Source organism: Triturus cristatus, chromosome 3_2 (assembly GCF_964204655.1).
Source record: "Triturus cristatus chromosome 3_2, aTriCri1.1, whole genome shotgun sequence".
Classification (NCBI taxonomy): Eukaryota; Metazoa; Chordata; class Amphibia; order Caudata; family Salamandridae; genus Triturus; species Triturus cristatus.
In genome coordinates, this window is record NC_140584.1 from 988,360,921 (window position 1) to 988,388,909 (window position 27,989).

At 47.8% G+C, this 27,989-nt stretch overlaps 1 protein-coding gene across 3 annotated transcripts in view; it reads right to left on the reverse strand.

The window, feature by feature from the left end:
• ANKFY1 (ankyrin repeat and FYVE domain containing 1) overlaps nucleotides 1-27,989 on the reverse strand; it is a 506,490-nt gene that overhangs the window by 27,756 nt on the left and 450,745 nt on the right. For all 3 annotated transcript variants that reach the window (XM_085649582.1, XM_085649583.1, XM_085649584.1), the window contains exon 23: nucleotides 5,138-5,284. In XM_085649582.1, the coding sequence (XP_085505708.1) occupies nucleotides 5,138-5,284 (147 nt within the window). The remainder of the gene's footprint in view (nucleotides 1-5,137; nucleotides 5,285-27,989) is intronic.

Genomic DNA, 27,989 nt, shown 5'->3' on the forward strand with positions numbered 1-27,989 from the left:
ATATATTCTGGTCCCCAGAGTGGTGGCCTGCGGATTTGGGCATTTTCCCCTACCCCTAAGACGGTGGTAAAAAACCTTAGGTGTGCATTTAGATCAGACCTTGTCTATGAAGGACCAAGATGTGGCTACCTCGGTTACCTGCTTCCATGCGATGCATCTTTTCCATAGAATATTACCCCCCCTTCCACTATCAGTCGTCTGGACTACTGCAATGCCCTTTTGATCACAGTTAATGAATCATCAAGGAAAAAATTACAGGTAGTACAGAATACTGCGGCTCGGATAGTCACAAATATGCCCCCTAGAACGTCCTCTCTTCCCCTCTTGCAACAACTTCATTGGCTGCCCATTCACCAGAGAATCAAGTTTAAAATTTGTTGTATTGTACATAAAGCATTAAATGGCAAAGGAATCAGCTACTTAGCTGATGAACCTATCCCTTACCGGCCGGGCTGAGTCCTACGCTCTACAGAGAAATCTATCTTTACCCTTCCTCGCTTCAAGCAATACCATACAGGAGGTAAAGATTTTTCCTATATGCCCCCCCTGTTATGGAATCAACTGCCCCTTAATCTTCGAAGATGTGATAATCTACACGTTTTTAGGAAACTCCTTAAAACTGAACTTTTTGCTGTTTAACTCTTTGCTGGTTCTGCTTTTGTTCTGCTCTAGCGCGGAGATACCCCTTTAGGGGTGATTCCGGTGCTCTATAAATTATTAACTTGGAACTATTAAAGCTTTTCTGGAACCATTTTGGCTCTTCGTATGTCAAAATATATACCATAAATGTACGTGTTACTTACCTTCGGTAACGATGTATCTGGTAGAGACCGTGTCTAGCTGCAGATTCCTTAACTTAGAATATCCCCAGGCATCAGACTGGATCCGGAAAACGTTTTTGCAGCAGCAACTCTGCGCGCCGGGGAACGACCCACATGACCCCGCCCTGACGTCGTCCACGTGCGTGATGTCAGCGAGGTCATATAAGTCCCTTCCGGCGCGCTGACGTCAGTTTTCTTCGGAGAAGCTTTTCCGCGACACAACGCGGAGCCAACAATAAAAAACTGTGAAAGTATGGGAACAGTGTGCGATGGATGAAAATCCATAAATAAATAAGGATGGTGCAAGACACCATCGTAAAAGGCAGAATTAGACACTGCCTACATACAAGTGAAAAAGGTGTGAGAAAGAACCTCGCAAGCCAAGTGCAACAAGGGAAGAATATCTCAACATACAGAAATAGACTGTTATTACGATGCAGAACAACAGACAAAATTAGACTGTCAGTACCATGTAGAACTGTGCCGTCCAGCAAGAATGGAGCACAGAGAGAACAACAGCCCACCGCAGGAAGGTATGAAAAGTCTGGCACTGCCCCTATAGAATTGAGGTCTGATACAGAGGTGAACAGATCCTCAAGAAGACTACTGTAGAGGAGACCAGAACCCTGAGCCAATAGAGAAGGCGGGAAGGCAGCAGGAGATAATAAGAAATGAAGAGGAAGCTCCTGGTGAAGGTCAATTAAAAAGGCATCATTTTACAGGTAATAAACCCCTGAGAGGGAAACAACTGTATTATGGTAACAGAAACCCCTGAGAGGGAGTGAGCTGTATCATGGCAAATCTCAAAGAGACGCAACAATGTGAGCACCCATGAGAGAAAAAAAACAATGCCTACTGTAAAAGGGGGACCAATGGAGAACCCCACTTGGCAATGTCCTCGCAGAACGGGGAGGCTGGGTGGGCGTTAAGGAATCTGCGGCTAGACAACGACTCTACCAGATACATCGTTACCAAAGGAAAGTAACTCGTACATCTGATAGAGACATCTAGCCGCAGATTCCTTAACTTAAAATAGATACCACAGCCATACCCCACAGGGGAGGAGGTGGGTCTGCGACATGACAACAGAAAGCGGCAAGCATTTGAGCTGGTAACAGTGACGGACAATGGGGAAGGCTGTGGCGGAACAGCCAGACAGCAACCCAAATAGCTCGAAAGAACAAAATATAACGGGATGCAAGACATCCCAAAAATGCCATAATGGTGCTACACCATACCTGTATAAGCATGAGAGGTAGAAACGGCACCAGCCATATACCAGAACAAAAGAAAGAGAGAGGAAGAAGGACCACTCTCAACTTAATGGTGCACTATGTGAACACCGACCAAAGGTTGAGAAGAAACATGAAGAGATGCAACCAGAGCCTACCAGGCTAGCCCACGGAAGGAAGGCTGGAGAGGCTACAGCCAAGAACGAAGCCTCAAGAGATAGAATTAGCAATGTTCTTGGAATTGTAAGCGGAGACAAGAAACACGCCAAGGTCACACCCAGTCCCAAAAGGGGGAACAGGGGCCAACAGTAACAATCTTAAGCCTGCTGATGCAGGCCACCACAGAAACATGCGCAGAACAAACAGCTACAGAGACCATAAGGTGGCGTAGCTAAAATAAGCATAAGGCTGCTCGACCAGGCCGCGGTATGACCAAGGTGAAGACCAACACACGAAATACAGAATGTAGGGTGTAGATCTAGGTCAACTGACATTAGAAAAGCCTTCCCGCATGCCCAGCTGATACAATATAGCACAGCCGAAGGATGGTGCAGTGGAGGCAGCAAATTACTAAGGCGTAGAAACGGAGAAATAATCGTAGAATGTTAGACCACACCCTCCGACTGGAAGGAAAGTAACCCTTGTCCAGAAGAGAGAATCGTTCAGTAACCGAATACGAAGAAGGGAGCAGCGTAAACCCGGGGGACCAAACAAGCAAGCGGAACGCAAAAAGGGGCCTTATTGGTAATGCCGCATGCATCACTGGAAAGGTCCCTGAAACATGGAGACTTCGGACCGGACCTTGCAGCCTCGAAGAGAGGTGAAGAGTTAGGAAGAAGAGTACCCATGGAGCTTGTATATATACCTAATTACAGATATATAGCAAAAACGGGTAAACCAGCCACGACTATGCAACATCGTTGTAGAGGAACACATCTGGTACCGTAATGGCAGACGGAAGCTGCCGTTAAAGCGTGATGAACACCCCGAAAACCTCAGAGGGAGGAGAATGAAGAAAGATGACCAATGACGTAAAGATGACGCCAAGGCACCACATTGAGCACCGTACAAAGGCAGAGAAGAGCACCAGAGGACGCCTAGAGGCCAAAGGAACTCCTAGGGCCAGTTGACATAACAGAGCTATATAATAGCAAACAAGTACCCCAAATAAGCAGACCGGATCATGTGGAGCAGGACGGTGGCGGTGCAAGACTGAACGAGCCACCGGGTCACCAGAAGCTGGCCAAACCCAGGTGCCCAAAAGGGCATCATAAAGAGAAGCTTCAAAGGGCAGAAGCGGCTCCACATTCCCTGACCCACAGTGAAGGACATCAAGTAAAGGGTCCACAGACAAGGGCACCGAAGGGGGCTGCATGTTCAAAATCCGAGTGGCCAAAGAGACCACTCTGAAAAAAGCTGAACCAGCCTCGCTAGCCCTCCAAGGAGGGGATAGTAGCTCATCAGTAGGTGATGGCTGTAAGCTTATCCTCCCAAGACAGTGAGGGTGCGACCAATGCCCAACTGAAGGGAGCCCCATGGACGAATGGGGGTCCTGATGAGGCTCTTGAGGAGGCGAGGAGCCTGTTGGGTGCTCTGGAGGAGGTGGGGACCCTGCCGGATCCACATATTCTAAGGGAGGCACAGTTATAAATGCATCCCGCGTCGCCGGGCGTGAGGGCGACACTAAACTCTCTCCGGACGCATCCGGAGAAGAGTCAACAACCCGGCATCGATGCGGCGCCATAACCACTTTAGTAGGCGCCGACTGAGCTTTGTCCGTCCGTCGCTGAATCCACGATAAGCTCCCCTTCCTAAGAAGGAGAAGGCGCCGGAGCCTGGGGAGCAAACCTTCAGCACCGCACCGGTGCTGCCTCAACCGCAACAGGCTCCGACTCTGGAGAAAGAAGCGGAGGCAGAGCCAGGGAAGCGGGTCTACGGCGCCGAAAGGCTAAGGTGTGCACAAAGCGAGGCTTTGAGCACCAGCAACCACCTGCGACGCCACAGGGAGCCCCACGGTACAGCAGGGGTGCAATGGGCCGTAGAGGGGGACCCAGCCGGGCAGCACCCTGACAACGCCATGTGGATCGTAGAGGGGGACCCAGCCGGGCCGCACCCTGACGATACCACATCTCCAACATCCCTGGAGGGCAAAGACTCATTTGATGCCGGGGGCGAACCCACCGGCGAGTCTACTGGGGACCCCACAGGTAGCGGAGGCCCCGAGGATGCCAAGGGAGGCCTGCAAAGCCGTGGCATAAGCCTCCATTTGGCCCGAGTCGCCCCTGCACCCGAATAGGGCGGATAGAGGTGGGGCGAATGACGGCGGCGCACGTCCGGAATATTCTGCGAACTAGTGTCCCTGACAACAGATGAAAGGAAGGTCTAGGACCTCGGCGACCTGCGCCGCAACTTAGCAAGAAGTGGTGAATGACGGCCTCGGGCCCCAGAGGACGATCGACGGTGAAACTGCATTGAAGAGGTCGTGGGACAAGACGACTCCGACCGGGACAGTTGTGCTGAAAGAAGCTTCATCCGGCACTCCCGCCGGGACTTCGGCTTAAGGTGTTGGCAGGCTTCGCAGTCCATGGAGTCGTGGTGCTCGCCCACACACCACATACAAATAAGTTGCGGGTCTGTCGCTGACATTTGCCGCGACCAGGAAGTACAGGATTTAAAGCCCAAGGGCATCGCACACTGTTCCTGACGCGAGGCGTCGAAAAAAAGGGCCTGAAGACAGCCCAGAGGAACCGCAGACCTGAAAACAGGTCAGAGAAACCGCACACTCCGGATCCGCGTTGCAGGTGGAAAAGAAGGAAACTGACGTCAGCGCGCCGGGAGGGACTTATATAACCTCGCTGACGTCACGTACGTAGATGACGTCAGGGCGGGGTCCTGTGGCGCCGTCCCCCGGCGCGCAGAGATGCTGCTGCAAAAAAGTTTTCCGGATCCAGTCTCACACCTGGGGATATTCTAAGTTAAGGAATCTGCGGCTAGATGTCTCTATCAGATACATATATTTAATTAATCTGCTACATTTACAGCACATTCAATATGACATTTGAAATATCAAAAACAATCTCTTACCTAGAAGCCTGAAAAGAAGTTGTTTGGTGGCAACCTGGTAGTTGAAAATATTAATGCCTTGATTGTTGTTGTCTCCAAGACGCGCACCCGCTCTTACAATGGCTCGGCAGAGATTTGCATTCCCCTTCATGTAGGCTAGAAGAATCACTAAATAAAATGGCATAAGTACAACAATTTATTCTTTAATTTTACTGGAAGCATATGCTTTAAAACATAAACACCAGTCATCTCAAACTCTTGCAACATGGCAAATTACCAAAGTTTCATTATCACACAGCAAATATTACCTTTATGATGATGCTAGCACTGTTGGATCTGCCTCTATCTCCTTCCAACTGATTGAGAATGTCTCTGTGGCAAGTGGGACCAACTGAACCCTCTCTTAAAGATGCTGTCCAATGAAGCTCAGCTCAAGCATGGGTGTAACTATTAAATGTGCATATAGCTCTGTACAAAGGGACCAAAAGACAGATTTGCATTGCACACTCCCCTGGTAAAAAGGTCACCCTCACAGTTATCCATCACCAATTCATCCAACCCACGTTCAATATGATTTTTTTCTGTTTTGTATAGTTACAACACAGGCTTAACAAAGAAGTTTATGGTTTGAAGGAGGGAGACCCTCTGCAACTTTTCAGCTGGTTGAGAACCTATTTCTATGGCCCCATAATGCTAGGAGGGGGAAAACAGAAAATGCAAGCAATTTATAAGCAAGCATATGCAACAGTGAACTCCAAACATACAGCCTGCAAAGAGCTTCCTTGCCAAATACTTCATCTTTGGAGTAAGTGCATGAGGCTTATAGGAAGGTGCACCTAGTGAGCAATACTTTAAAAAGGAATATGTGGCAGCCTATGTAGCGTCACAACAAATTTCTCAATAGGAAAATACCTTAGTACGGGTAAAGTTGCTTTATTGACTCTGGCGGGATGAGCTTGAAGTGCTGGTGGAGGTGAAACCTCTCTCATGTTCAAGCCCTTGAATAATCAGGATGCTACCCACCTGACAATATTCGCCTGTGCCATTTTGTTTCTGCCCGTGAAGGTTGAGAAAATCTTTTCACTACACAGAAGTCCAAATAACAGAGCTTGCTATTGCTTGTTAATTAGTAATGTATTCTTACTTTCATGTAATCCTATTCCTTATACATAGCAATATTTATATATTCTTAACATTGAATATGTCCTTCCTCTAAAGTGCAGGATCGAACAGAACTTTTTTTAAGAGATATCTTTATACGAAAAACAAAATGTTCTATTTACTCTTTAAACTGTTCCAATTTGAATCAACAATAAGCTTAACTGGATGGAATACCCGTTTTAGCTCTGCCAAAAGCCACCCCACCTCAGTCGTTGCAAGCTGCAGGTGGGTCAGAGAAAGAGTGGAGGAATCATAAGGAGTAGAATGTAGTGGATGGTGCTGGCCGGTGAGGTCTTGGGAGAGTGGGGGTGCTGTGTTTCTGCCCAAAAATCATAGGAGGATCGTGGCTTAATAGCAGCTCTAAGGCGCAGGAATCATATGTAAGTATGAAATGTAGGCGAGATAGCAATAGCATTTAATATATTGGGAGAATATGTGAGAGAGAGAATGGTTGGGTATGCTGAAAATGCAGTGTTAAGAATGGCTACAAGGAGGTTGGTCCTAAAGGGGGTGCGAAGAATAGTAACAGGCAATATCAAGCAGGTTTTCGTGTTAGGAGGAGAAGTCTATAGGAGACAACAGGAAAGAAAACCACAAGAGGGCCGCTATTGTATATGCTGAGGCAAAGGGTCCTTCTTCCTTGAATATGAAGCTATTAAGTCCTCCTTTACCGTCTACCCTTCAGATTAAGTAGAGTCCTTGGTTTATTTTAACTGATTGCAGAGCAAGCTGTATAGCCAGCAGCTCCAGGTGGTTGATGTGGAGGGATTGCTGGATAGACGTCCACTTCCCCTGAATGGTGATATGTTTTAGATGTGCGCCCTAAGCCGGTGAGTGAGGCATCCGTGGTGAAGGTCTCTTGCAGAAATGGGTCGAGGAAGGGCCGCCTCTTAAACAAGTTGTTTTTTTTCCAAAACTGCAGAGAGAGATGTGTGTGGGCCCCAAACCAACACTAGATCCTCTCAATGACCCTCTGCTGGAGACCACTGTGCGGCTAAGCACTCCTGTCACAGACATGTGTGGTCTAGCATGAGGCAGTCTCGCCATGCAAGATGCTATCATGACGAGCAGGCACACTGCAGTTCTGTCACCTCACGATGTGGCTGAAAAAGAGGCAATACATTTTGGAAGGCTTGCACTCTTGCTGGGCTTGGGAAACCCCTTCCCCACCCGTGAGTCTAGGATGGCCCCGAAGAAGGGCTGCACTTGTAGGACTTGGGATCTTGTTAGATTAATGGCGAAACCTAGAACGTATAGTAGCTTGATGGTGGTATGGGTGTGTGCTAAGCAGAGTTTGTGCATGGCGCTCTTGATAAGGCCATCGTCAAGGTAAGAAAATGCGTGGCTGCCTCTCCTGAGACGAGCAGCTACCATGACCAGACATTAGGTAAGGACCCTCGGGGATTTGGTAACCCCGAATGGAAGTACTATGAACTGGTACTGTTATGCACTCACCGCAAACCGCAGGTATCTTCGATGTGTGGGGTGGATGGGTATGTGAAAGTAGGCGCCCTTCATATCTAGGGCGGTCATGAAGACGCCATTCTGGAGTAGTGGTATGACGTCTTGTAGTCACCATGTGGAAGTGCTCTGACAGAATGTATTTGTTGAGGGTCCTGAGATCGAGGAAAAGATCTCTTTTCTGCTGTGTTGTTGCAGAACCAACTCTACAACCCCTTTGGTGAGAAGGGCATGTATCTTCTGAAAGAGTCACAAATGTTCTGTGGAGATTATGTGTTGGTGGCGAGGATTGTTTGGTGGTGCTTGAGTGTGTACCAGACAGTAGCTCTCCCATTTAATGTCAGGAAGGTTTCCATGGTGGAAGGTTTTGCTACTCCATAATATTGGGAGTGGGTGCCTGTAAATCACCCAAAGATTTTACAGTGTCAGTGTCTTTCTTGATGTTTTCTAGCATCTTGTCGACCTGAGCGCCGAAGAGATGCTGGCTATCGAAAGGTATATTTAAAAGGTTCTGCTGGACCCCCGGTTTGAAACCAGACACACGAGGCCAGGTATCACAGGCTGTGTCAGTGGGATGCAGCGCAAAACATATGTTGGTATTAGATATAATTTTTTCCTCCGCCACCAATTTTTGTCCCTTCTTGCAGTACTACTCTGGGAGATGTTGGACCAGGTTCACTACTTGATACCAACTGGCACAGTTGTACTGGTATTGTAAGCTGATGGAGATGGCAATGCGCCAATGTGTCGCAGCGTGGGCTGCCACTTGTGTCCCCTGAATTCATTTGTTTGCTCTTCCAGTCTGGAGGGGGAGTATCACTTGTGCCCTGTGTGTTAGCTCATATCCTATCTGTTTGCTCAACTAGAGAGTCAGGTGGTAACTGGTCTAGTATGTATAAGGGGGTCATTAGGGAAGGCTTTGCATTTCTTATCGACCCTAGGTGTAACTACTCTTGCTTTAACTGTATCTGTAAATATATGGGTAGCCGGTCAAAAAAAAACTGAGGATGGGAAGGTACTGTAGGGAGCGAAGGGTGGAGGAGAGGGTCTCCATGAGGAAATCATCATCTGCATGTCGCACATGCATCTCCACATTGCGGAAAGTAAGAGGTGACATCATCTGGGGCTGAACTTCTTGGGATGTACATGCTGGGGGTTCTGTGTCAATCATCCCAGGGGTCTAGGTCATGTGTGTCGATGAGGAGGGTCATAAAGTAACCTCGGACTGTCCCCACCCCTCCAAGTGTGAGTACACCCCTTGGTGAGTGTTGTGGAGAATCCACATGCAGTAAAGGAGAAGATGGAGAGGGGGATGTGGATGTGGAGGAGGTCTAGCAGGAGGCAGTGGAGAGGTAGCCATGTCATGCCTTTTAGGCCTTTTGGTAGTGGGAGGCACAAGAGGCTCTAAGCCAATTCCCGCTTATGAGGAACATAGTCTTTCTGCAACTATGGAGGTTTTGCCAGGATCCGACCTGTGCCTGGCTGGTTGTGGATTCGCTGCTGCTTGGCGTGGAGATGTTGCTGCACCCGCAGGAGGATTGGTTGATCGAAGTCCTCTGAGGCAGCGGAGGATGCAGCAGTAGGAGGCAGTCTGGAGGAAGCTGAAGAAGGTCTATTCCCAGATGACGCCAAGCTCAATTTCAGCTCCGAATGCTTTTGGTCGATGTCCTTCAGCTCTGAATACCTTGGGGCAGTATGTTTTGGCTCTGGACGCTTCGGATCCACCTGTTTCAAGTCTGAGGGGGACAAGCATGCGTCTATGAGTCTGGCACCAAAGCGGCAGTCAACGCTCGAGGCTTCGAGGAGGACCACAGCGCTGAGTGTGGAATGGGCGTCAGTTCCACCTCTAAATGACGGTGTCGATCATGGCCAGAAGACAGTGGTGCACCATAAGCCTCAGATGTGGCAAGGGAGCTCAGGGCTTATGTCTCTATTTGGTGCCAGTATTTACTGTGATCTTTGGTGGATGCCGGCCCAGCGGATACTCTTCTGTTTCGCTGTCTGCCTTCAAGTCAACGCTTTCCTGCAAAAAAGCCGCCTTGACTTCAGCGCCTGGAGCATCCAGTTGCTCAACATCAGACTCAGCTTGCTCACCGAAAAGATCTGAGGTATCTTTCGCCTCTCTTCCATGCACCATGGAGGTGAAGGCAATTCAAGAAGTGCGCCCGTTTGGAAAGGTCTTCTTGTTCCAAACGCAAGACATGCCGAACACGAGTCTTCACAGTGATCTGGATACAAGCAAAGGTTGCACACCTCGTAGAGATCAGTTCTTGGGTACTTAAGAGTGGCAGGACCGAAATAGAGTCCTTTCCATTATGAGTATATTCTTGACTCAAATCACAAGAGTCGAGAGGCTGCTGATCGTCACAGATTGTCAGTACCCACTGTTGTGTTCTGTCCAAAGACAGTGATTGTTTTGAGGAACCAAAGAGGAACAGATCCGAAAGGCCTGGCGAGAACATAACACTGCGTCGAACCAGAGCGCACCTCGACACGTCTGAACCCAACAGCGGTGAGAAAGAAATCTAACAATGGAGCAGATGGCCATGCGCATTACCACTAGAGGGTGGAGTCACCAAGTACCATGACTCGAAAAGGCTTCTTTTTAGAAAAACAAGTTGTACACATCCAAGCCCAACACTAGATGGCGGAAGTATGCACATGCCACGAACATCCTTTTTCTGTTTTAGGGGCACACAGCTCTTGCATTCAGATGAACACCTATTGAAAAGTAAGGTCACCCTGTATTTTCTTTAGCGTAAGTAGGTATTGAATAATATCAGCTTGTGAAACATGTGGGGTTCCACATAGGACTGAGCAGAGTAATGGACAAAACATTTTCATTTAGCTGCATATAACAAGCATGTGTGGCAGGACAGATGATGTATTTATTTCAAGAAGCAAATGATTCTTTTGGTAAATGTAAGTACCATCAGAATGCTCTAGGGTCTCAGGAGTTAATTGCCAGATTCAACAACTCAGGATTGGGATAAAAGAGTTAGTCTGGATACTTTTGTTGCTTGCAGTGGCCAGAAGGTCACCATCTGCTAGAAATACCGAACGTATCTACCCCATGTTCAAGTAATGAAGATTAGTGTCATCAAGGTCTGATACATTTCCCACACCACCGATGGATTAAGCAGGAGGTGAAAAACACATACGCAAAGAAATGCTGCATTTTGCTTGTCAAAGAAGATGGCTGTATATGGAGGATAGACAGAGAGCTTGAAGCTTGCTAACACAGTGAGCTCAAAGGATTGCAATGAGGAATACCGCTCATAATGTATAAAGCCTCAGAGTACAACCGTGGAGCATCTCAAACAGCACACACATCAGGAAGATCAAGACCAAAAATAAAAATTAAGATCCCAATTCAGCATAATAAATGGTACTCGTGGGAACAAATGCAACAACCCTTTCAAGAAGCACTTCACAAAAGGTAATGAGAATAACAAGGGTAGGTCAAGCAAAAGAAGAAAGACTGACAGGTGATGTGAATAACAAGGGTAGGTTTAACAGTAAGATCCTGAGGGGTGGCCAGAGTATGGAATATGTTCAGCATATACCTTGGTTACGCTATATAAAAACTACCCTAAGTGTTCTGGGCTAACCTCAGCTCTATAATTCCCCAGAGTGGATTTCTAAATCAGATATTGTGTGGGTTAAGGGAGCCTTTTTGGCACAAACGCAAGAAGCAAGAGCCTTAACCTCTCAGCATAAAAGCAGTTTACACTCACTATGTCATGGTGAAATCTACATACAAAACAGAACTGTATTTAACGTTGGCTATGCCAGTTTTGCACAGAAGGTTTTTTACGTTTTTTTGTCTGAATTTGTTCCCTTGGCTATTAGCGTGATGGCACAAGCCACCTGACTCTCCTCTTCGCACATGCGATATGATTTCGCACTAGACACTTTACACATTGTTTTATATGCCCTAAATGGGCTGGTTTGCGACAAGTATAGTTGCCCTCTTCTCTTTCCTTTGAGTTTTTTCCGCAAGCCAGACCAGCTTTACTGTATATGATAATCCTAATGTATGCTGCTATTTATCTAGGTTCTTATCTGGGGTGTTTCATTCTCGTTTCTGAAATTGTATTTTATGAACGGAATATGAATTCATTGATGATTTTATATTGTTTTGTTACTGTACTTTTATGATTGCTATTGCAAATTCAATCAAGCTCTTTTGATTGATTTATTGAACAAGAGTAGGACAAGCAAAAGAATAAAGGCCGACCAGTAACCTTTAACTGTACCTAGCTCAACGCCTTGCTATAATCAAGAATGAAGGAATGGAAGGATACCCAATATAACTTTGCTTGCAAATTCTCAATCTGCTTGTCAGCCAACAATGAACAAAGTGTGCCGAGCCATGAAAATACATGGTCTTGAAAGAGAGGCAGTGTGCAACTAGGATAATTTCTACTACATCAGCTGGCATATCAAAAACTCTCAAATGGCTCGCTAAGTCTCTAGGCATGGAGATGCAGGTTGCAGAGATTTCGATGCAGCATTCTGCTTTGCTGCTGGGACAGCTTAACCTCCCGAAGCAGAAGGCAGATTCTCAACACCAAACATTTTTAAGTACCAGACCTTTCAAACCTTTCAAACCCAATCCAGAGCTATGAGGACAATCTGCAGTTTGTCCCACCTCACCTTCCGCAGAACACGTGGGCTCAAAAGGAATGGAGATAATAAGCAAAGGAGGACTGTGTCTACAAGTTCCCCTTGTAAAGAAAACTGCAGGGCATAAAACGCAGGATACTATGCATGGCAAAGAAGTCCACTTGGAGTGTGTCAAACTGAGAGAAGATCCCAAAGGCCACCTCCAGGGAAAGGTCCCACTCATCATCTGAGGCTGCTGACATTATAATGGGCAACATACCAAAAGGCTTGCCGACAGTGAAGGCTCATTCCTCTTTACCAGTGCTACTGCATTAGGATCTGTAGACCTTGCCATGTTTGTTGCAGTCCCACATGGTGGTCATCTTGTAATAAGGACTTGGGCTGACTTGCCCTTGACCAATAGCATGCCTACAGCGCTAGGCGTACCACATACAGCTCCAATAGATTTGAACGGCAGCAATGCTCTGATGGAGATCGACAACATAGAATCTACACATCAGCCAAGGAACGATGCATCAGTCACCACAGTGGCAACAAAAGGCGTAGGCAAAAAGGTCTACCACAAGTCAGATTGCTGTCGGACATCCACCACTCAGATCCAGAGCATCTGCTAAGAGATGTGAATCATGTCTGACACATACCCCTAGTAGTGTTATGTTAAGTCCACTGAAGATGCAGGTTCCACTCGAAGACTCGAGTTCTATTGAGCAAACAGAACTGAGCGCTTGTTGTAAGGCATATTGGGAGCGGAGGGAGCCTATTAGAAAACTCAGGTCACCTGTGTGCCTGCAGAGTATATAGAAATAAGCATCCAATAAGTCTAGGGACACCATCCAGTACCCATAATCCAACACCATCAGGGGGATAGCATCTTGAACATCTCCTTCAGAGGATAAGAGATTAGGACTCTGAGGACCAGAACTGGTATTCTTAGGAACTAGAAAATAGTAGGAGCAGCTGCTTCGTCCTATTTTCGCTTCTGGCACCAGCTCGATCACTTCCTTGTGGAGAAAAGTCAACACCTCTATGGAGAGTATCCGGGAATGGTATGTGGAATGTAATGGGCAATAAAGATGAATGTGGAGATGAGGACCTTGAAGGGGCACACAGCATATCCAAACTGAACCACTTGTAGGGCCCATCAGTCAAAAGTAATAGAACACAGCAATTTAAAAACTGGTAAACATGTCCCCTACTGGGGGACAGGTGATCGATCAAGGGTGAAATAAAAAAGTTTTGTTGCATTAACCTCCTCCATGCTATGGACATGCTGAAGCTGTCCCAAACACCAGTGCTCAGGTGCTGAGGACGGCTCCAGCATGTCCTGGCACTCATGGCAGAAAATTAATCTTGTGCTCGAACCAGAGGGATTTCCTTTCATTTATTTTATCCTCAGGAGCTGGGGAAGAGCTTCCCTAGCACCCAAGACAACTTTTTTCCCCTCAGAAATGACCATCGGGACGCGTGGTGCGCTGATGTCCTTTCAGATAAAATGAAATTAACCGATCAATGCATTTCACTTTCACTGCTTCAACGGCATATGTCAGCCCGAGTACAAAAGCAGACGAGAGAGGTATTGTTGGAAAGGGGAGACTTTACCCTTTCCAATGGTACCTTTCCCATATTGAAGCCCTGCTTGGGGATCACAGCAGGAGGGCGATCCCCAAGCAAAGATCCATTCTACTATACACCAGAGACTTTTTTTTTAAGGGAGCTGTCATCTCGCATTGGTAAAATGGTAAAAACATTTTTTTCGATTTTACTAATTTGTTTTAAAATAGCTGTTAGGGCCTTGGTTAAGTCCCCCAGTAAAACTGTTTAGAGGGCTCGTAGCGCATGGAAGGTCAGCAAGAAGTATTGAGGCTCTCTTCTTTAGGAGCTGTTCTCAGAAAAGTATAGGGATAGGCTCCTGACACTGAATGAGACAGATGCTGAGTCTTATGACCTCACCATTGATTGAGGGCGTTCACTAATGAATCCAGGTTCAGGGAGACTCAGAATACCTAGAGTCAGTCCTGGGTTGCTTCAGGTGTTGGGCAGCTCTGGAAGCTCAGAGTCTCTTCTTTGGTGTTGCTGTTGAGGGGTCTGCTTTTCTCGGGAGGTCTTGATCTTTATTGAAGGAAGACAGTCCTACCAGGTTTTTGGAAGCTCGGTAGCTGCAGGACAAGACGTCTTTGGAGCAGAAGCGAGGGAGATCGGCAGAAAGGTCAGCTGGGTTGGGGCCAAGTTAGGATTCTCTGCTTTTGCGGCTCTTCGTAGGTTATCGGGATCTGCTTCTCTAGTGCCACAGGCTCCCCTATATACTGAATTTAAGGATAATAGGGGAGTATAAGTAGTAGCCAATGGGCTACTGACCCTTGGCGTCACTACACTCCCTTTAGGACTACTTACTGTGGGAAGTGGGCACAATCCTGTCCCAGAATACCCAAGTATGCCATCACAAAGATGGCTACTTCTGAAAAATCGTGTTCACCTCACAGTAGCCCACCTTAGGGGTGGTCCTAGCCTGGAGGTGGCACACCTACCTGAGTAGCTAATTTTATATGTGCCAAGGCGTTCTGGATTGGGGAGGGGGATTCCTCTCCTCTGAGGAGAGGCAGATTCACATTCCAAAGGCGGTGGCTTTGTTGAAGCTCGCCGGCCCAAGCAGGCTAATCAGCAGGTCATCCTGTAGGATGGGGTGTTACACCCTCTTCCATGACAGGCCTTTTTTCTGGGTCACCTAAAAGCAAAGCTCTTACCTTAGGAGGTCAGAACAGTGTCTCGGGTGGCAGGCTGGCAGAATCCAGTCACCAAGCTCACCAGAGTCTGGTAGGTTTTCAGGGAGGCACCTCTAAGGTGCCCTCTGGGTGCATGTATAGATAAATGAATCACTGGCATCAGTGTGGGTTTACCAATACGGAGGTTTGATACCAAACATCCCTATTTTCAGTAAAGCCATCATATAGCTGGGGAACCCGTTTTTACCAGTCTCCAGCATGTATTTGTTTCAAATCTGTTTATTAAGAAGAGTTTTTCAATTATATATGACAATATATAAGCATTAAACAAGATTTGATGTTACACAACATTGGCTTCAGAAGGTCCAATGAATTGGTGTCTACATCATTCTTGTGTATTGCATTGCTTATAGTCATAGTGTAATGCATATGATTATATTTTACTACCAACAGGTAACTATGATAAGGAGCAAACAACAGTAAATAGCAAAGGAAATAACAAGAAAGAGGAAAATTCCAGGGAGGGGTGGGGGGGGGGGGGGGGGGGGATACTGTCAGTGAACGAATCCCAGGGTTTCCCTTCTAGTGCTAAGGACTAGTGTGCTGTATTAGTGGGGTGTCCTCCATAAGTTGTAGGGCTTGAAGCTTAGGTGGAGTGAAGCATGTGTATTCTAATTTGGAAAAATGATTTATTAGAGGTTGACATGTGCTTATAAATTTAGGTTTAGTGTATGTTATTCAGGAAGTGAGGAGTTCCATCGCCATAGTGTGCCATAAGCGGGTAAACCACATGGCGATAGGTGGTGTAGATGCTTTCTTTCAATAGAGGGCTATTAACTGTTTGGCTGTTCCAAGCATATGGGATATAAGGCGCCAGTCTGCGTGGGTCATGGCGAGGAGAGTTGAGGACCTAACTCCCAGAATGACCATGGCAGGGGTTGATGGATTGGGGAAACCCCAACGTTTTTTATATGACTTAGCATTTATTTTCAATAAAGAGTCCATAATGGGCAGGGCCACCCTGTGTGCAAAAGGTCCCCAATCACGTGTTGACAACGGCAGCAGTTGGATGAGGAGGTGGGGAACATTTTATGTAAGCTTTGGGGGGGATAGTACTATCTTGTCATGAGTTTGTATGTGGTTTCCTGCTGTGGCATGCTTTAAAATATTTCCGGTTTGTCTCGCCAGAGTTGCTCCAAATGCTTAGGGGTGACCTCATCTGCGATATCGGTTTGCCATTGCATTTGGAACATGTGCGGTGTGATCGGAGTGGAGTGTTGTAGTACTTGGTAGGTGCGAGAGATCAAACCCCGAGACCCGTTATATGAGCGTACGAGTGTCTCAAAGGGAGTAAAAGGCCGAGTCACCACCTGTGTATTCAATTGTGTGCGTAGCTAGTGCCGGATCTGGAAATATTGTAGTCTAGCTTCTTCAGATATGTGGAATTCTTTTTTACACTGTTCAAATGTTCAAAACTGTTTCCTTCAAAAAGATTTCCGATTATACGACACACCCAATTCAGTCCACGTCAAGAAAGAGTGTGGTTGCAAGGCCGGAGAGAAGTTCGGGTTACGTGCCAATGGTGTATTGGGGAGGGAAAGGAGGTGAGGCCCCTGGAAACTGCGACCTTATCCTAGATTTCTAGCACTGTCTTCGTGGGGGGGTGGGGAGGGTCTATTCATGCGCTACGTGGTCGAAATCCTCGCGGAAGCCAGGCTAGGTTCCACAGCGGTCTGCAGGCCACCACCCAATCCATATGAAGCCAATGCTTCTCGCTCTCGCAAACTAACCACTCCGAGACGCATCAGAGGTGGGATGCCCAATAATACAATAATATTCTAGGTGACTGAGACATGCAAGTCCTCCTCTGTCTCGAGGTAATATGAGGAGCTTGTTTGGAAATCTTGGCTGCTTTCCACCTCATATGAAGTTGGTTAGGTCTTGTTGCAAGCACTGTGTGAAGGCTTGCGGTATCGGTGTGGGGAGCGTTTGAAATAAATATAAATATTTTGGTAGGACGGACATTTTAATTGCATTGAGCAGTCCCAGCCATGATAGCGGCAGCGACTTCCAAGTTCGCAAATCCTCGAGCACTGCCCTTCTATATTCTGCATACATGTAGACAGTGTGGGAGTTAGATTAAGCCAGAGATATCATATGGAGTGTTTGCCCATTGGAAGGGGGTGAGAGATTGTAGTTCCGTGATATCTTCATTGGGGGTGGTCACGTTCAGTTCCCATGACTTAGTAAAGTTGATTTCAAGTCCCGAAGCTGCTTCGAATAATTTTAAGATTGTAATAAGAGTTGGCAACGAGGTTTTGAGTTCTGACAAGGTAACTAGTAGATCATCTGCAAACAATGCTATCTTGTGGTCGGTGCCCCCAAAAGGGATACCGCTGATATCTCCTAATTGTCGAATGGCTTATGCTAATGGCTCTACCGCAAGAGCGAAGAGCAGGAGGGAGAGTGGGCAGCCTTGTCTGCTGCCCGTGCGTACATGTATCTGTCGTGTGAGTTGACCATTTACTCTAACCTGAGCTTGAGAAGGGGCGTATGACAACATTATTCTGGAAACCATCGTGGGCCCCAGTCCTATCTTTTGAAGAACCACCCGTAAGAAATCCCAGTCCACCGATCAAATGCTTTTTCAGCATCAAGCGATAGTAGGCAGGCGGGGATCTCCAGACGATGTGATTTTTCAACCAAGTGAGCTATCCGTCTCACGTTGTCTGCCTCTTGGCATTGTCCAAAGAATCCAACTTGATTAGGGGCAATCAGGCCTAGGAGATATGGTTCTAGACGATTGGCCAGGATTTTTGTATAAAGTTTAGCGTCTGTGTTAAGGAGTGCAAAAGGCCAGTAAGATGAGCATAGACTATGATCCTTACCAGGTTTAGGGAGAAGTGCTATTTCTGGTATTGCCATTGTAGGTGTTGGACACGTAGTGTCCGTAAGTGAATTAGAGAGTCGCAATAGTTATTCCTGTATTTGCGGGAGTAAAATGCAGTAGAAATGGACCGGCAGTCCATCTGGCCCCAGTGTTTTGCCAACTGGCAAGTCTTTCAGAGCTCGTTGGAGCTCTTCTAGTGTGTTTGGCTCCTTGAGGGGTTTTGAGTGTGGTTTGTCTAGTGGGGGTCCAAGGGCCATTAGAGATTATTGAAAGTATCTCACCCAGGTTTGAGGGGCCTCTATCATATAGGGCAGAATAGAACACGTGAAAGGCTTTCACCTTGTCCTGTTCAGTGCCTTCAGCTGTTTTGACTTTAGCCATGTGTGCCTCTGCTTCAGTGCCAGCAGTGTTCGTTCTGCCCTGTTTGTCCTGTGTGCTCTCAATTAACCCTGAAGCATAGCAAGGCGTCGTTTATAGGCTTGAGAGGGTGCCGAATGGTCCAATTTCTCCAGAGCTTTTATGTCGCTAGCCAGGTTAGCCTCTACCAATCGAGCTTTCTCACTGGGCGCTATCGCAATGGTCGTGATGACTCCCCTGGTGGTTGCCTTGAAGGCGTCCCATAGGACAGGGTAGAGGGCTTCAGGGAGGTCGTTGGGTGTAAAGTAATTTGAGATCACTGTCACGTCAGCAGGATCACGCAATATAAGGGGGAAGGGGGGGTAGTCGCCAGCGAGGGCTAGGGCGGTCAGGTGTGCGTGTTTTTGTAATAGTAACTTCAGGTGGGCAAGGTCTGAGATGGAGTTGTCGGACATAGAGACAGAAGTTATGTCCAGCGCAAGTGAATGGGAGAGGAAAAAATAATCCATGCAGGAATATGAACGATGTTTGTGTGAGTGGTAGGAGTAATCTTGCGCGTCTAGAGAGTGGTAGCGACAAGCGTCTATAAGGCCAAGGTCTGTGAGGGCTCGCTTCAATGCAGCAGACATCGCCCCAGCTCCCTGAAAGGAGCTAGTGCTACGGTTCAGGTCTGGGTCCCTTTTAAGTTAAAATCACCATCTAGTATTAATTGGTTCCCTTCCTGCGTCACTTGGTCTCTCAGTAGATTTCTAAGAAAGAGGTCTTGCGCTTCATTGGATAATATATGTTAAGAGGTGTGAGCGGTTGTTTCCTAAGTTGGATGTCAATTTTGATGTACCGACCCTCCCTGTCCCTCACGACCCTAGGTTTACCTCAACTTATATCTGCCTTGCATAGTATTGCGACCCCACCAGTCTTAGTTGAGAAGAATGCCCAGTATTGTGTCGGGTACCTGGGATGGGCCATGCGATGGGTATCTGAATGCAGGAGATGTGTCTCACGTAGAAATGTGACATCCGGGTCTTGATGTAGCAGATAGCACCTGTTGGACTTGGTCCTTTTTGCAGGGTCATCCCAGAACCTTTTGCCTTTCTCCGGTATTTTTTATGACCTGTTGTTGGTGGTTTTAGGACTCTGGGCACTTTATCATTGCTGTTCAGTGTTGAAGTGCATGTGCTCTCTATGGTAAACTTGGTAAGATTGGTCTACACCTGTTTGGCGTATTTAATTTACCTATCAGTGCCTTGTAAAGTGGTATCTCACATACCCAGGGCCAGTAAATTAAAGGCTACTGGTGGGCTTGCAGCGCTGCTTGCGCCACCCACCAAAGTAGCCTTTCAAACATGTCTCAAGCCTCTGCCATTGTAGGGCCTGCACAGGCAGTTTACTGCTGCTGTGACATGGCACTAAAAATGGTTGCCACGTCTGTGACTCCCCTTTTACTACACATCAGTCACCCCTAAGGTAGGCCCTAGCTAGCCCTATGGGCAGGGTGCAGTGTAGGTAAAAGGTAGGACATGTGCCTTAACTGTGTGGCTTGCCCTGGTAGTGACAAACAGCCTATTTTGTTTCTCACTACTGTGAGGCTGCCCTCTCATAGGAATGTATTGGGGATTCCCTGATGTGTGTTTCAGTGGTAATTCCTGATAGGAGAGGGGTGGCGTGATCAAGTTTGGTATGTTCGGAATAGTGACAATAAATGCTGTGTAATGGTGTTCGCAGATTTATTATCACTATTTTAGAAATTCCACTTTTAGAAGCGCAGTAGCAAAAAAGTGGGAAACCCAATATACCTTTGGAGGCTTGGGCAGAACAGCTAGTAATAGGTAAATGTGCCTATAAGGGATTTTGTTCAGTACACTCAGTTTAGTTATTCCAGTCAATTACTTATTGGTCTGGCTAGGAAAATGGCTAGTAGCTCCAGATGGTTGATGTGGAGTAACTTTTGTTGAGGAGTCCACCTGCCTTGCATAGTTTGATGTAATAGGTGCGCTCCCCAGCCGGAGAGCGATGCGTCCGCTGTCATGACTATCTGTGGAACTGGCTCTAGGAACGGTCGCCCCTTGGAAAGGTTTTTGGTGTTCTACCACTGCAGAGATCGATGAGTGCGACCATCTACCACCAACAGATCTGTTAGCTGACCTTGAGCCTGGTTCCATTGGCGTGCTAAGCACTCTTGGAGAGGACGCATCTGGAGTCTTGCATGAGGTACTATAAGTATGCAAGAGGCCATCATCCCTATTAGCTGCATGAACACTCGTCCTGGGAGAGAGTGTTGAGGCTGAAATTTGGTTATGAGAGCTTGCATGCTTGCTATCCTGGCCGGGTTGGGATAGGCTAATGCTTTTGAAGTGTCTATTGTGGCACCGAGGTATTGTTGTATGTGGGGCGGTTGTAAATGAGACTTTGCGTAGTTTACTGTGAACCCTAAGTTGTGGAGTAGTTGGATAGTGGTGTGAGTGTGATGTACACAATGACTGTATGAGCTGGCTTTTAGGAGCCAGTCGTCCAGATCTGGGAACACGTGAATGTGCTGTCTTCTTAAGTGGGCTACCACTACCGCTAGGCACTTGGTGAATACCCGTGGTGCTGTTGTGACTCCGAAAGGGAGTACTTTGAATTGATAGTGTTGGCCGTCCACTACAAATCTTAGATATTTCCTGTGAGCTGCGTGAATGGAAATATGGAAATAGGCGTCCTTGCGATCTAGAGTAGCAAGGAATTTGCCTTGTGAAAGAAGAGGAAGGACCAGCTGGAGTGTAACCATGTGAAAGTGGTGTGATTGTATGTACAGGTTTAGAGGTCTGAGGTCTAGAATAGGCCTGAGAGAGACGTCCTTCTTTGGTATGAGAAAATACAGGGAGTAAACTCCTGTTTTCTGTTGGTGCAGGGGACTGGTTCTATTGCACCCTTTTGTAGGAGGGAGATCACCTCCTGCTTTAGCAGAGAAGTGTTCTGACAACATTGGGCGTTACTTGGGTGGTATGTGTGGGGGGGCTAGAAGTAAGTTCCAGACAGTAACCTGATTGAACTATCTGTCGCACCCACCTGTCTGTAGTGATGTTGGTCCCGACAGGCAGGAACTGTTGTAGTCTTCCCCCGACCGGAGTGGAATGGTCTGGGGGAAGTGAGGGAAAGTCACTGGGAAGGGGTGGAGGCAGAGCGGGTGTTGTTGGTCTTGCCTCTGCCTTATTATTGTTTCCTCTGTAGCCTCCTCTCTGGTAACCTCTGGTAAACGTAGACTGGGAGGGAGTCTTGTAAGAGGTGGAGGGGTTGTCTGAGGAGTAGCCTCTGGGGGTGCCCTTGTAAGGTGAGCGACGAAAGGAACGTCAGGGAGCTTGCAACTGCAAGGCTCCCATTGATTTAGCTGTGTCCGTATCCTTTTTCATCTTTTCAATGGTTGAATCTACATTTGGGCCTAATGGTGCTCCTGATCAAATGGCTGGTTGAGTATGGAACTTTGAACTTCAGGTTAAAACCCGAGATGCGTAGCCAAGCATGCCTACGCAAAAGGACACTTGTGTTTACCGCTCTGGAGGCGGTGTCTGCCACATCAAGAGCGCAACGGATGGAGGTGTTGGTGATAAGCTTACCCTCCTGTATGAGTTCATTGGCCCTGTTTTTGTATTTATCTGGGAGGTGCTGCATTATGGGCTCTAGTTTATCATAATGTGCCCTATCATACCTGGCTAACAGCGCCTGAGTGTTGGCGATGCACCATATGTTAGCCGCCTGTGAGGCTGTTCTTTTGCCAGAGGCGTCCAAGAGTTTAGACTCTTTGTCGGGTGGTGGAGCGTCACCTGATGTCTGGGAATTGGCCCTCTTGCTATTGGCCCTCTTCCTAGCATTAGAAACTACCAGGGAGTCTAAGGGTACTGGGCCTGTAACGTAAGCTGGGTCTGCAGGGGCCGCTTTATATTTTTTCTCGATCCAGGGGTTAATAACTCGAGCCCTAACAGGATCTTTAAAGACTACAGGTGCATGCTTAATAACACCTTTAAGCATAGGTAGTATTGAGGTGGACTTTTGATTGGTGTCAAATGTATCCATTAGGAAATCCTGCTCTATGGGATCTGTATGCAAGTCAACCCCGTGATAATGAGCAGCTCTGTGGACAAGCTGAGTAAAGCCCATGGTGTCCTCTGGAGGGGTAGATGTCATCCTGTGGGACATTAGGGACATCTGGCGTGTTATACTCATCCCAGGGGTCTGGGGAAGAAGGTGGACTAGGATTCCCTAGTGGCACATTGTCCGGACCCTCCCCTATGTCATCCAAGGTGTCATCATCGTCTACTGGTGTAGGAGATGGTGTAGGGGAACGGTGAGGTGGGGGGGTGGTGGAGGAGGAGTTGGAGAACGGACTGTTAGAGGAGATGTGGTTAAGTCCCTCTTTTTAGGTGGTGGAGCCGGTGAAGGCGCATCTAGTGGTCTTTTCCTAGAACTAAGAGTTAATTGATCAGTTTTAGGATCCCTTATTAGTCTTTTGAGCAGGGTCTGGTGTGAACAGCTCTTCTGCTGGAGGTTGGTCTTTCGGTGCCAAGCGTTTCGGTTCCGTAGGCTTCTTCGGCACCGACTCTGTAGTGATTTTGTGTTGTTTTGATTTGGAGCCGTGCGTTTTTACAGTCTCCTTGGCCTGTGGAAATTCTTGTTTTTTCGGTTCCGAGGCTTTACTTGGCTCCGAATCCGTACCCTTTGGGAGTGGTTTTTTGTTCGGCTCCGAATGTCTTTTCGGTGTCGACGAATCGGTGCTTGTCAGTTTTGGTGCCGTGTGCTTGGAAGTGGAAGCAGCTGTCGGCACGGAGGAGGAGGGCTGGTTCTTGTTCGGTGCCGGTCATTGCGTTTCGGTACCGACGGCAGGCTGACTCGAGCCCGAGCTGCCTGAAGGCTTAGTAGGCTTCTTTGCCGGGCCCGAGGGCGGGGCATGGGAAGCAGTCTCTCGTTGTGCACCTGAGCCCGAAGGTGTGACCGAAGCCTTTTTCGATGGTGCAGGGAGGGGGTCGGGGTCGACGCTCTTACTTACGACCCGCTGCACCGGAGTGATCTCTTCGACGTCAGAGTCATCGGATTCTAAGGCACTAACGAGGCTTATTTCAACCCGCTCTCTCTCCGGGAAGTTGACGCCCTCTTGGAAAATGTCGTCCGGGATTGATGTCGACGAGCGAGCCGTGGTTCATCGCTCGCGTCGGTCTCGAATGGTCTTCTTGGAGCGGAAAGAGGCGCAAGCTGGACAGTCTCTGGCCTCGTGCTCTGGTGAAAGGCAGAGGTTGCACACCTCATGCAGATCGGTGTGGGGAAACTTCGACTCACATAGAGGACACTTCTTGAAGGGCGTCCTTTCCATGAGCCAGAAGCCAAGGCCCATGTAGGCCCGAAGGCCTTCGTCGATGATCGGAATCAAGGACTTCGATTTGGAGAGATGTACGACGATTAGGGTTCGCGATCAAGACAATACCGTCGAAAGGGTGAAGGATTGCGTGTCGAAAGTGGAATCGGTAACAATTTCGGACTGGAGCACGACAAACACATCTGAGCCCGATGGCGGAAAAAAACAATCTGAGGATGGAGCCGATGCCCATGCGCACTATAGTCCAAAGGAGGAGTCGCCTATCCCGTGACTTCCAAAGACTTTTCCAGGACAAAAACAAGTGTAAACATCCGGGCCCAACACCAGATGGCGATCTATGCTAAGTGTGTGATCTGCAGCTCATATGCCTCGAACATCCTGTTTCTAGGAGCCCAAAAAGTGGGCTCAACCTTCCAATAAGCAGCGGGCGCAGTGTGTTTGTGCCGTGAGGAGCTGCAGTTTGAGAGCGGCTGCTCGTTACTGAGCTGTGGTGGAGAGGCCGGAAGCCAGGCAGAGGCTGTAGCCTGGTTGTGGCGGGGCTGGCAGGATCAACGGAGTCGGAGCCTCGTGGGCATTTGTGACCCAGAGGGAGGACACAAGTACTCAGGTGAAAGACGCCTGGCTGTGGGCGGGGCTCCCGTGAGGAAGATGGGAGACCCTGCGTGTTGCTAAGCCTGGTCGCAGACGGGGCCAACGACTACGGAGCCGACTGAGGTGTCACTCCGTGCCCTGCCATCAGTTCTTTTTTTGTTGTTGCATCCCCGGGCTGCAGTGGCTGCACCGCGTGGTTGCGTGCAGCCGTGGCTTACGAGGCCAGGACATTAGTCCCCAAACACCGATCAGCAGGTCAGTGAGGATCTCCCGCAAAAGGGGGGGGGGGGGGGTCTGACGTTGGGCCTGACTGCCCTGAGCCGCCTTTGTGTTGCTCCAAGTTTGGGAGCATGAATCGTTGTTCGCAGCTGCACCGCCAGATCACGGGCAGCTGCTTGAGGGACACTCATTGGCCTGAGCCCCGACTGTGGAAAGCTGCATTTCTAGGCTCACAAAGCGGGTGTAACCTCAGAGGCCCCAAGTTCCCAGGCCACCTAAGGTCATACGAGCGCTCAGCAGTCGACGCACGGAAGCGCTGTGCTCTACGCTTTATAATGACTGATCATCCCCTTGTAATGTGTGTTGGTGACTATTGTCGAGGGACCAAGTGAGTTAGGCGTTTTCCCTCTTCAGGTGTATATGGCCATACAAGTTGTCTTCACATGTGCAATCCCCCAGTAGTTACTGGTTACACCAAGTTTGAGGGTGATTTGCTAGAGTGTGTAAGTTACTAGAATTTACAGGGTGCACTGTTGCCGAGGGATGAACCCTAATGTGTTCATGCAAAGTGTACCCTTACCAGTAGTTACTGGTTGTCTTCACTAACTGCGAGTTGTGATGTTACAACAGTGGCCCGATTGGCCCTGTGGTATATATAAATCGCTGTAAAGTCATACCAAGAACAAGGAGGCACAGAGTATATATGCGATTATGTTCTAATCTGTTTTTATGCATAAAACAAAGGCTATTTTTTATATACCCTTGTGTGGAGTTCCTTTTGTGGTGTGCCTAATGTGTCGCTGCTGTGTGAGTGTGTTGCGAAAATGCTTTACACATTGCCTATGGGATAAGCCTGACTTCTCATGCCAAGCTACCAAGGGGTTGAGCAGGGGTTATCTTCAGCGTGTAACTTCCTTGCCCTGACTAGAGTGGTGGTTTCTGCCTGGCTTAGGCACATGCCCAGGCCAACCAGAAGGAATATGCTACTTACCAATATGCATCTGTTCTTGGCATGTAGAGCTGCAGATCTACACACTGTGCATAGATCGCCATCTGGTGTTGGGCCCGGATGTTTGCAGTTGTTTTTCTCTTGGAAAGTCTTTGGAAGTCACGAGGTATGCGACTCCTCCTTTGGATCCTATTGCGCATGGGCTTCGTCTCCATCCGCAGATTGTTTTTCGCCAGCGGGGAAATGATGGAGCTTTGTAAGAAACAGGAAAGATGCCCATGTGTGCTGTATCTAAATAAGATAAAACTGGAACAGATAAAAGGTAGCCGGGGAGGCGGGTGGGCGTGTGTAGATCTACAGCTCTACATGCCCAGAACAGATGCATATTGGTAAGTAGCATATTCCGTTCGAGGCATATGAGCTGCAGATTACACACTGTGCATAGATTATATAGCAGTACTCGCTCCTAGCGGCGACCACCAGTATCTGTTGCAGTTGTTTGAAATAATGTTTTGAGGACAGCCTGGCCCACACTAGCTTGTTGCCTAGTTTGCACATCTACACAATAGTGTTTAGTGAAAGTGTGCGGTGTAGACCATGTAGCTGCGCTGCAGATATCATCTAAGGGGATGTTCCCTAAAAACGCCATGGAAGCCCCTATCTTATGTGTAGAGTGAGCTTTAGGGGGAACAGATAGCGTTCGTTTTGCTTTGTGGTAGCAAATCTGTATACATTTAACAATCCACCTAACTATCCCAGATTTGGATATGGGGTTGCCCTTGTGTGGTGGTGAGAAAGAGACGAACAGTTGTTTGGTCTTACGAAAAGGTTGTGTTCTCACGATGTAGCAGAGTAAAGCTCTTTTGACATCTAGGGTGTGTAGAGCTCTTTCTGCAATGGTTTGTGGCTGCGAGAAGAATACGGGCAGTTCCACAGATTAATTGAGGTGAAAGGGAGAAATGACTTTAGGAAGGAATTTTGGATTAGTGCGGAGAACAACCTTATTATGATGCATTTGCAGAAAGGGTTCTTTAATGGTGAGTGCTTGTATCTCACTGACACTTCTGAGCGAAGTAATGGCTACAAGGAAAGCAGTTTTCCATGTTAAAAACTGAAGCTCACATTTATGTAGAGGTTCAAATGGAGGCCCCATTAGTCTGGTGAGAACGATGTTTAGGTTCCACACAGGCGAGGGTGGCACTCTGGGGGGGAATTATTCTCTTAAGGCCTTCCATGAAGGCTTTTATGGCAGGTACTCTGAAGAGTGATAGATGCGGTCTATTTTGTAGATATGATGCTTTGGCAGCAAGGTGTAGTCTAATAGACGTGTAGGCTAGATTGCATCTTAGTAGGTGTAGCAAGTAGCCTATGATGTGTTGGATAGACACATCTAGGGGATTGACATTGTTGTGACAATAGGTCATGAAACGTTTCCACTTGGCTGCGTAGCAAGCTCTAGTGGTAGGTCGTCTAGCTTGTTTAATGACGTTCATACAGTCAGGGGGAAGATTAAGGTAAACAAATTCTAGGATTTCAGGAGCCAGATCGCAAGGTTGATCTGTGCTGGGTCCGGGAATCTGATTTCTCCACGGTTCTGGGTTAAGAGGTGTGGAGAGAGGTGTAACTTTTGGTGCGGAACTACGGAGAGTTCCAGCAATGTAGTGTACCACAGTTGTCTGGCCCAAGTCGGAGCAACTAGGATGAGTTAGGGAATGTTGCTGTAGTTTGCGCACCACTAATGGAATGAGTGGGAGAGGCGGAAAGGCGTACACAAATCTGCCTGACCAGTTCATCAATAACGCATTGCCTTTGGACAATGGGTGCGGATATCCAGCGGCGAAGCTTGGGCATTTGACGTTTTCGTGGGTGGCGAAGAGGTATATCTGTGGTTGCCCCCACATTTGAAAGAATGGTTGAAGAACTTGTGGATGAAGTTCCCACTCATGGATCTGTTGTGTTTGACGGCTCAATAGATCTGCAATGGTGTTTTGGACTCCTGGGACATGTTGGGCTAGGAGAAAAATCACCTCCTTATGCTCTGTGCTAGCTGAGAGAGCTGCAGAGAGTGTGTGCCGCCCTGTTTTTGGATGTAGTACATGGCTGTCATGTTGTCCGTGTGGATTAAGACAGCCTTGCCTGAGACGTGTGTTTGAAAGGCTTTTAGGGCTAGAAATATGGCCAGTAACTCCAGATGGTTGATGTGGAGTAACTTTTGTTGAGGTGTCCACCTGCCCTGCATGGTGTGATGTAGAAGGTGAGCTCCCCAGCCGGAGAGCGATGCGTCCGCAGTTAGAACTATCTGAGGAACCGACTCTAGGAACGGTTGCCCTTTGGAAAGGTTTTTGGTGGTCCACCACTGCAGAGAGCAATGGGCACGACCGTCTACCAACACCAGATCTGATAATTGGCCCTGAGCCTGGTTCCATTGGCGTGCTAAGCACTCTTGGAGAGGACGCATCTGAAGTCTTGCATGAGGTACTATGAATATGCAAGAGGCCATCATCCCTATAAGTTGCATGAACACTCGGGCTGGAAGAGAGTGTTGTGGTTGA